This window comes from Callionymus lyra, chromosome 5, assembly GCF_982586985.1.
Source record: "Callionymus lyra chromosome 5, fCalLyr1.hap1.1, whole genome shotgun sequence".
NCBI lineage: Eukaryota > Metazoa > Chordata > Actinopteri > Syngnathiformes > Callionymidae > Callionymus > Callionymus lyra.
Window position 1 is genome coordinate 11517766 of NC_141822.1, and position 9553 is coordinate 11527318.

General features: G+C 39.7%; 2 protein-coding genes across 3 annotated transcripts; one reads left to right on the plus strand and one right to left on the minus strand.

Moving 5' to 3' along the window:
• The first annotated feature begins 1309 nt into the window (after positions 1-1309).
• Positions 1310-6872, plus strand: ckmt2a (creatine kinase, mitochondrial 2a (sarcomeric)). Of its 2 annotated transcripts, none has more exons than XM_087790868.1 (10): positions 1310-1369; positions 2228-2408; positions 3016-3214; positions 3272-3367; positions 3432-3653; positions 3950-4035; positions 5415-5538; positions 5599-5733; positions 5823-5948; positions 6703-6872. In XM_087790868.1, the coding sequence occupies exons 2-10, from the start codon at positions 2269-2271 to the stop codon at positions 6817-6819; spliced, it is 1245 nt and encodes a 414-aa protein (XP_087646994.1). In that variant the 5' UTR covers positions 1310-1369; positions 2228-2268; the 3' UTR covers positions 6820-6872. The 2 variants fall into 2 exon arrangements, with proteins under 2 accessions (XP_087646994.1, XP_087646995.1); XM_087790869.1 differs by lacking the exon at positions 3950-4035 and adding an exon at positions 4154-4239.
• Positions 6873-7161: 289 nt separating this feature from the next.
• LOC148079343 (ubiquitin-conjugating enzyme E2 L3-like) lies at positions 7162-9477 on the minus strand. The gene is made up of 4 exons (XM_087790870.1): positions 9360-9477; positions 8385-8474; positions 8138-8324; positions 7162-7641 (listed from the first exon to the last, which is right to left on the minus strand). The coding sequence occupies exons 1-4, from the start codon at positions 9390-9392 to the stop codon at positions 7490-7492; spliced, it is 462 nt and encodes a 153-aa protein (XP_087646996.1). The 5' UTR covers positions 9393-9477; the 3' UTR covers positions 7162-7489.
• Between the last annotated feature and the right edge of the window lie 76 nt (positions 9478-9553).

Consider the following 9553-nt stretch of genomic DNA (forward strand, 5'->3'; position numbering starts at 1 on the left):
TTTTCGTGGAACAAATTCACAAACTTTGAAAAATAATAAAATGTAATGAAACAAATACACAAACTCTGAAATACATTTAAAATTTAATGAAACAAATTCACAAACTATGAAACACATTTACAATTCAATTAAACAAATATACAAACTATAAAACACATTTTACAATTTCATGAAACGAATTCACAAACTCTAAAACAAGTTTACAATTTAATGAAACAAATTCACAAACTCTGAAACACATTTACAATTTAATGAAACAAATTCACAAACTCTGAAACACATTTACAATTTAATGAAACAAATTCACAAACTCTGAAACACATTTACAATTTAATGAAACAAATTCACAAACTCTGAAACACATTTACAATTTAATGAAACAAATTCACAAACTCTGAAACACATTTACAATTTAATTAAACAAATTCACAAACTCTGAAACACATTACAAATTAATGAAACAAATTCACAAACTTTGAAACACATTTACAATTTAATGAAACAAATTCACAAACTCTGAAACACATTTACAATTTAATTAAACAAATTCACAAACTCTGAAACACATTTACAATTTAATGAAACAAATTCACAAACTCTGAAACACATTACAAATTAATGAAACAAATTCACAAACTTTGAAACACATTTACAATTTAATTAAACAAATTCACAAACTCTGAAACACATTTACAATTTAATTAAACAAATTCACAAACTCTGAAACACATTTACAATTTAATGAAACAAATTCACAAACTCTGAAACACATTACAAATTAATGAAACAAATTCACAAACTTTGAAACACATTTACAATTTAATTAAACAAATTCACAAACTCTGAAACACATTTACAATTTAATGAAACAAATTCACAAACTCTGAAACACAATTAAAACTCTTTTAATGATGCTCACCTAAAAACTTTTTTTTAAATCTCAAAGACAAAATAAAATCAATTTTCCTGATACAAATTTACAAACTCTAAATCAAATTTGCAAACTGTCAAACACGTTAACAATTAACTAAAATAAAAAAATGTTTTAAGAGTTTGTCAACATGTGCCAGGAAATTGTGTGTATTGTTGTGTACCTGATGTGGGGTTTTGTCTGGTTTTTCTGGGTCTATTGTGTGAAAGTCTTACTCTCATGTGTGAGTCTGTGTGTGTGTAAGAGTGTGTACGTGTCGACACAGACGTTCAGTTTGTCCGTCGTAAGTCTGGAAAGGTCAAGGTGACTGGCCCCCCTGCTGCCCCTCCTCCGGTGATTGGTTGCTGGTTCTGATCCATCGGCAGGAGGAGGAGCAGTGGGCACAGGACTCCAGGAGCGCAGTGAGAGTCTCAGAGCGAGCAGCCGTGAGCGACTCAGGTACGTGGACTTCATTTCTTCTAATCTCACTGCAGGATTACCTTAATCCTGGAGCCTCTATTCTACTGTTTCATTCTGGTGATGATGAAGATGATGATGATCAGTCTGGAGGTCCAGACAGGTGTGTAAGTGTGTAAGTGTGAGAGTGGTGCTGTATGTGTGTGTGTGTGTGTGTGAGAGAGTGTGTCCTGGTGAGCGGTCATTTGTCCTTCCGTCCATTACGTCTAGTGTGAAATGCTCAGGGGTCATGTTTAATCAAAGTCATGTGATCATGTGACGTCTGAACTTTCTCCTTGACATTTGAGCTGTCAATCAATCTATATATCGTTTCCTGCACTTGATCCCGGGGTTTGGACACAGCCTGCATGCCGGGGGGTTCTGGTCACATGTGATCAGTGCAGAATGTCCTGGTTCTGGTTCAGGACGTTTGTTGCCCCCCCAACTCTGGCAGACTCTCACCTCTATTAATAATCTCACACACTCTCACACACACACTGTCTAAAATTGTTAAAACTAAATCATATTGTTATCATTATTTCTTTAACTACTTATACCCTTCAGACTTCAGGTCACATGATCAAGGTGTTAAGAGGCTCAGAGCTCCAGACCTCCTGCTCCTAATCTCCTTAACCTTGCCGAATTTGATGATGTCACTGGGTTTGAGAGGTCAAAGTTGACAGACTGGACGTGTGAAGTTCACCTCTGAACCGATAAGACTGGATCTCAGCTGGTTATAGTGGTGTTCTATATTCTTTTTTTTTACCTGGTTCTAATTCTGGTCCTGGTATGTCCAGGTCCTGGTCTTGGACCAGGACCATGTCTTGATGAACTCAGACTAACCACACGGTCCTCCCTCAGCTTCTTTGATCTAAAAACGACTCCAGTCCTCAAGAGGAACCATGGCCACTCGTCTGATCTCTGGCCGTCACACCGCCGCCCTGCTGGCCGGTCTGGGCATGGGCACCTTGGCGACGGGTTACCTGCTGAATGACAGCCCGTTGATGGCTGCCGACACCAAGAGGAAGCTGTACCCTGCCAGGTGAGGCTGCACGGTTACACATCACCATGGCAGCTATTAATTTCTAGGAGGGGGGGGGGGGGGGGGGATCGAGGACCTAAAATATTGCAACTTTTTTTGCTAATGGTAAAAATAACAATGTTTTTTTTCTGCTATCAAATGATATATTATTTTTAACCTAGTTCTTTAATGGTTTATATTTCAAGTGTGTATTAAACATTTTTTTCTGTTTTTACAATTAACATGTAAATATTGTTCATTTTTGCGTTCTTAATAATCTTCCAGCCACTAAATGGCAGCAATTATTAAGTCCTCTGAAGCTAAAGGAAAAATAAAATTCCGTGGGATCCAAGTGATGACTGAGGACGAGAGGATACAGTCGACTCCGGGATTTAAAATCTGATTTTTGGACATATTTTGGTTTCAAAACAAATGAAAGCAGTCACAACTTCATCAAGAGTCATGTGGTCTCTAAATTCTTCAACACCAGATTCAAGTACTGGACAATACTACAAATATATCCTACAGTATCACAATATATCCTAATGTATTTCTGTATTTCTCATACGTATCATATCTTCAGATTCTACTTCTTGTAACCTCTAGTCATGTCATCACCCCCCCGCAGTTCTGACTTCCCGGACCTGCGTAAGCACAACAACTGCATGGCGACCGCTCTGACCCCGGCCATCTACGCCAAGCTCAGGGACAAGCTGACCCCTAGCAGCTGGACCCTGGACCAGTGCATCCAGACCGGGGTGGACAACCCGGGACACCCGTTCATCAAGACAGTGGGCTGCGTGGCCGGAGACGAGGAGAGCTATGAGGTCAGAGGTCGTCAGGCTTGATTAACAACTCCAAAAACTGATGGTTTTTTGTTGCAGGTCTTCGCCGAACTCTTCGACCCGATCATCAAGGACCGTCACAACGGCTACGACCCCAAAACCATGACCCACCCGACCGACCTGGAGTCCTCCAAGGTGCGGCCTCAGTGGCAGGTCTGAAAAGCGTACTCCCATCTCAACAACCTCTTCCCCTCTCCAGCTGACCAACGGGGTCTTTGACGAGAACTACGTGCTTTCCTCCCGGGTCAGAACCGGTCGCAGCATCCGCGGCCTGAGCCTGCCTCCCGCCTGCAGCCGGGCCGAGCGGCGCGAGGTGGAGCGGGTGGTGGTGATGGCGCTGGCCGGCCTGGAGGGCGACCTGGAGGGTCGCTACTACGGCCTGGGCGACATGACGGAGAAAGAGCAGCAGCAGCTGATCGATGTGAGTGTCATGTGACCCGTGTGTCGTGAGTCCAGTGACCCGTTTCAGATACTTCCTGACGGTCCCGAGATCTTAAGACAGGACCTTGAACCTTGAAAACCGCATTCGCTCTCGCAGTTTTTTTTGTGTTTTGGCCAAATCTCTGAAGAAGGATTCGTGGCTGAAGGCTTAGGATTGTGAAGTGGGTCGAAACAAAGAGTTTTTTTTAAAGATCTGAACCAGAAGGGGGCGCTGAGACGCACCAGTGGTTTTTGTGTCATATTGACCCATAGTGTTTTCTGATCACGCTGCGTCAGGACCACTTCTTGTTCGACAAGCCCGTGTCTCCTTTACTGACCTCGGCCTTTATGGCCCGGGACTGGCCTGACGCCCGAGGGATCTGGTAAGAAAGACCACCTCGGAAGTCCTGAGATTAGTTCTAGTGTTAGAAACTACCTGGCTCTGTGTCACCCGCCTATCACACCTTCTTGACCCCTAGCCTTTACCCTCCGACCCATTAGGACCACTTCCTGTTCGACAAGCCCGTGTCCCCATTGTTGACGTGCGCCTTCATGGCCCGAGACTGGCCGGATGCCAGAGGGATCTGGTAGGGTTTGTGCACGTCTGCAGTGTTAGCTTGTGTGAAGTCTGTACGTCAACATCAAACTCCAATAGACGAGAACAGCTATTTTACTATGCTAGCCATTGCTACGCTAACGTGTGCCATGCAAATCTAGCAAGGCTCATTTTACTAAGATAACTTTTGTTGTGCTTATTTTACTCTGTCTTATGCTACGCTAACTTTTGCTATGCTAACTTTTGCTATGCTTAATTTTCTGGTTATATATGTATATGGAAGTATATAAGTGTCATCATGATTTAATTTAGCATTTTTTGCCAATAATTGAAATCAATAATTTCTACATTGAAAGGTTGAACTTTTCTAGTGAATAATTTAAATAAAAAATGTAATATTTTCAAAATGTATACATTTTTCACACATAGAGTTGAATGTTCAATTTCTAATAATTAAAAAATAGAATAGAATTCTAAATTGTTTAGTAGTATCGTTTCTATTTTGGTATTGTCTAGTCCCACTATTATACTTACATTGATATACTAAATTTAAAAGGCTACGAATGAAAAAATGCTGAATTTAGAAAATGTATTTTTTAATTTCCGGATTGAAATATCAAAGTTCATGTGTAAAGATAATGTAGTCAATTTGAAAATATTCGAATATTTTAATTCGATTATAAAAAAAAAAGAAGTTAGGCTTTTAAACAACTTTCAATATAGAAATTAATAAATTCAATAAATTCAATAAAACCGAACCCAACATTTCAGTTTGGAAATGAGTACATTTAGTTATTTTCAATACAACTTTTGAATGTTAAATTAGATAAAGTTATTAAATTTAACCTTTAAGTTAATAAATTATTCAAATAATGAAATGCTTAAAACAACATTTTAAATGACGTTCTTGAATATGCCGATGGCTGATGTACTTCCATATTACCTATGCAGCTGATCTCTGACTCTGAAGTGCTTATATTCCCATGTGGGAGAGTGAATAGCGCCCCCTAATGGGCGTGGCGGAACTCACCTTGAAGAGCCGAGACAAAATGAAGAAAAAATGTCAGCAGGTAGTTTAAAACCATCTAAGACTGAGAGGAGAACTTGATGATGCGTTGCCCTTGAGAGTTGAACCTAAAGCATCTGTCTGTGCTGAGAAACGTGATGATGAAGAGGATGGAGATGAAGGTGTTCGTCTCTCCTCAGGCACAACAACGAGAAGACATTCCTGATCTGGGTGAACGAAGAAGACCACACCCGAGTCATCTCCATGGAGAAGGGGGGCAACATGAAGCGGGTCTTTGAGAGATTCTGTCGAGGACTCAAGCAGGTCCGAGGAATGTCTGATTTTTCCATGGACGAGATCCAACCATGATCTCGTGTCCTGCAGGTGGAGCACCTCATCCAGGAGCGTGGCTGGGAATTCATGTGGAACGAGCACCTGGGCTACGTCCTGACCTGCCCATCCAACCTGGGGACAGGACTCAGAGCCGGAGTCCACGTCCGCCTGCCCAAACTCAGCAAGGTAAAACAATCCTGATCCACTTCAGCTCTGTAAGGATTCAGAACCTCGACATGAAACACAAGTTCACTGACCTCCCGACTGTCTTGCAGGATCCCAGATTCTCCAAAATCCTGGACAACCTGCGTCTGCAGAAGAGAGGCACCGGAGGAGTGGACACGGCCGCGACCGGAGACACGTTCGACATCTCCAACAATGACCGTCTGGGTAAATCTGAGGTGAGTAAACACCTGCAGGTGACATCAGGAACTGGGGTTTGTCTGGACAAACTTTAACTTAGTAATAGAAAAAACATCTTCAAATTGTTTAGAGAAAGTTGTTCAGAATATTGAACTGAAACTGTGACTTTTTTAATTGATATTTAGTTTTTTGTTTTTAATATATGGATTTTGATTTACCAAATCAAATGATACCCAAAGAGTACAAAGATTAACATTCAGCCAATCATGGTAGAACTATTATACCAATTATGGTGTAATATATTACCATTTTATATTGAATTAAGAATAGAAAATATAATTAAAAAAATTGATTTTGAATTCTTCCAATTAGAATAGAAAATATATCTTTGAAAGAAAATACTTTTTTATGCAATATTTAAAACTTTTAACTGAATTATTAAAAAAAAAAAATCTAATTCAACCTTTAAATATGTAAATTATTGTATTCAATTATTTAAAAGAATGCAATGCTTAGAAATCAACATTTGATATTTTCATTGAATTATTTTTGGTATTATTGGAGTTAGAAAATCCAAAGTAAAACATAAATGAATTTTTTTTACTAAAAAAAAATATATTTTGATAAACACTTAATAAATGTTACACCTCAGTAAATACTTTATTTAAATAAATTATTTAATAAAACTAATTAAAACTTTCTATATAAACATGATTTGATTCAATTAATAAAATCATCACTTCTGTGAATTTTGTCAGAGAAGTTTGTGTTTGACGACCTCCGTGCCTGCAGGTGGAGCTGGTGCAGACGGTGGTCGACGGCGTGAACTACCTGATCGAGTGTGAGAAGCGTCTGGAGAAAGGTCAGGACATCAAAGTTCCTGCACCCGTTGCCCAGTTCAAGAAGTGAGGAACGCCCACAAACAGGAAGTCAAGTTTCAAAATAAAAGCTCTAGATTCTGACTGGCCTCCACTTACTGCTACTACTTCCGGCTCACACAGCTCTCTGGACACTTTTTTTTTTTTGCTTGAGGGGTGTCGTGCTCTTTCAGTGGCAGTAGCACAAACCTTTCCTTCATTTTATTTTAAGTCTCTGTATGATTGTTAACATCCATAATCTCTGTTCTTTATCTTAATCGCTCTCATCTTTGATTTTGCCCCCATGCCATGAGTTTGACACCTGCCTGTCAGCCCCTCACTTGGCTTTGTGTGACTTTTAGCTGAGACGGGTTAGTGAACGTGGTGATGGTACTCAAGGTCAACATAGCTTATTTTAATTTGTGCGACATTTGTAACACATACAGAAGATTGAAATGAGTGTCTAATATCTACCCACAAGAATATTTCTATTCATAGAACCTATGCAGGAAAAAAACAATGATTTACTTAAAAGAAGTTGAATCGCACAAAAGTTCAACAACAAAAATCAAGGTTTGTTATGCGGGATGGACAGATACAGGAAGAACATTAGCGATGGAATGTTTTCGAGACCAGCCCTAGGGCGTCGCCCTGCTGGGCGTGAAAGGAAATCAGAAGCTGGAGTGGACCGGAATCATTCGCTGGCAGGCGCCGGGGTCCGATCACGCTGGTCTCGGCTCGCTGTGCTTCTTGGTGTACTCCTCCGCCTGTTTGAGGAACTTCTTCGGGTCTTTACTCAACTCTTTGGCCAGCTCGGGCCTCAGAGGATGATCCACTTGCGGGTTGTTGACCATGTGCAGCAGTTCGGTGAGCACTGCAGGACCAGAGAGCAGCATGAAGACCCCACGTCTATCCCTCCCTCACCATCCTGGTTATGTTGTTGTGTAATATAGCTTTTATTTTCTACTTCCTTAGTCAGTTTGTAGCCGCGATCCTCATTGTTTATTACATCCCGACAAATGGTAGCAGTGTTGTCAGAATATTGAGTGGTTGAATTCATTATATTTTAATTTCAATTATTCAATATTATTTAGCCTTTTAAATTCAATATAAAAAAAATCTAAGCCTTTCGAATTCAATTATAAAAATGAACAAGTCTTATATTCAAAACTAAAAAATGTGAAGTCATAAAATCTATATTAAAAAATTCAACATAAATGCAGGGCTAACAGACACAGATAGGTCCAATTCGTAGGCTTCAATTTTTTAATATTCAATTTAAAATACAACCTTTCAATATTTTAAATATTAAATTCAATCATTCAATATTCTGATGCCATTGATATACTTCCATTGTTGAGATCAAATACCTTTCTCAGTTTTAGTTGCAGGCTTCCAGTGCTCCACGCTGATGCTGGACAGGCAGACCTGGCCGTTCTCGTCTATGTTGGGGTGGTAGATGCTGGTCTTGAAGGTCACCGTGGGTGGTTTGAACGGGTACTCGGGCGGGAATTTGACTTCCACTTTGAAGGCTCCCGTCTTGTACGGGGCCTCGGTCTGCGAGGCAGGAGAGGGTCTGAGGATCTGCTGTGCCACAGAGAGAACCAGGATACTCACCGGTAAGACCAGACCCTGCCACTTGTACAGGTCGGACCTGTCCACTACGATGGAGTGCAGCAGCTGCATTTTCTCGATATCCTTGAGCTCCTGCACAGATGGAAAATAGAGTCTTGGAATGAAACTACAATCCCCTGCGTGGAGGTGGAAACTCTAAACATAAGGCCATGGTAAAATAAAACAACAGCACACTTTGTGACCAGTTACAAGAAAATTGATGTAGAGTTCTTGATTTTTTTTAATGAAGTTTGGTATAATAGTGCAGCTCTGATGGGGTGAAAGTTCGATCAACCACATCTTTACTCTTGTTGGTATTGCCTGGTGTCACTATTATGCCAACATTTGTTGTTGAATTAAAAAAGGCTATGTAACAAAATAAACACTACATTTATTTTTTAATGATTGGAATTTGAATATAAAACTCAATAAAAAATGCAATAATTTTTAAAATCTTAGATTTTTCAAAATAGTTTTTTTTAAAGGAACTCAAATTGCAATTTATTGCATTTAATAATTAAATGGAAACATATCCAGCCTTTGTTTATAGACACATTTTGAATTCAATAATTAAAAAAAAAAAGAAAAAGCATTTAAATTAAAAATAATAATAATAATAATAATTTTAAACCAACATTTTATTCATTTAATAGCACTGGTATAGTTCGATACATTAGTCAACACTTTCCGAATTTAATTTAAATAAGTGACCAGAACCGTGAGCCCCGGAATCGAAACCGAAAGTAAAGAATGAAACTTAAAAATAACTTTTACGTGATGTGTTAACCTTAAATAATATTTCCGTTCCTTCAGTGTGTTTTTTTGTTTTGTTATTCGACTTGTAAATATTTTGGTTGCCCATCGGTCGATTGTTTGACCGGTTCTGGTCCAGTGCATCAAGAATCTGTGGTACAGAATCAGCCAGTCACTGACCCCGGACTGTGGGTTCTGTGGATATGAAAGTCAAACATGTCTTACTTTAGCGAGTCTTGTGGTCGAGTTCGCCGACATATTCGTCTTCGTCCGGTACAGTTGTGTCAAGTGCGTCTTCTCCGTCGAGGCTCCACCTTACCGGTTAGCCAGGGTAGAAGGCGGGAGTCCGGTTATGACGTCACTTTCTTTTCATCAGAAGCTTCTCACAACAAATGTCACTACTAGTCATTAAGCAATTC

What these genes read in the sequence shown, in the direction of transcription:
- ckmt2a (XM_087790868.1), top strand. Translation starts at nt 2,269, where the DNA reads ATGGCCACTCGTCTGATCTCTGGCCGTCACACCGCCGCCCTGCTGGCC. An exon ending in AGGAAGCTGTACCCTGCCAG is followed by an intron (nt 2,409 to 3,015) that starts GTGAGGCTGCAC and finishes ACCCCCCCGCAG; the next exon opens with TTCTGACTTCCCGGACCTGC. An exon ending in GCCTGCCCAAACTCAGCAAG is followed by an intron (nt 5,734 to 5,822) that starts GTAAAACAATCC and finishes ACTGTCTTGCAG; the next exon opens with GATCCCAGATTCTCCAAAAT.
- LOC148079343 (XM_087790870.1), bottom strand. Translation starts at nt 9,392, where the DNA reads ATGTCGGCGAACTCGACCACAAGACTCGCTAAA. An exon ending in CGACCACAAGACTCGCTAAA is followed by an intron (nt 8,475 to 9,359) that starts GTAAGACATGTT and finishes CCATCTGTGCAG; the next exon opens with GAGCTCAAGGATATCGAGAA. An exon ending in TGCAACTAAAACTGAGAAAG is followed by an intron (nt 7,642 to 8,137) that starts GTATTTGATCTC and finishes CTGGTCCTGCAG; the next exon opens with TGCTCACCGAACTGCTGCAC.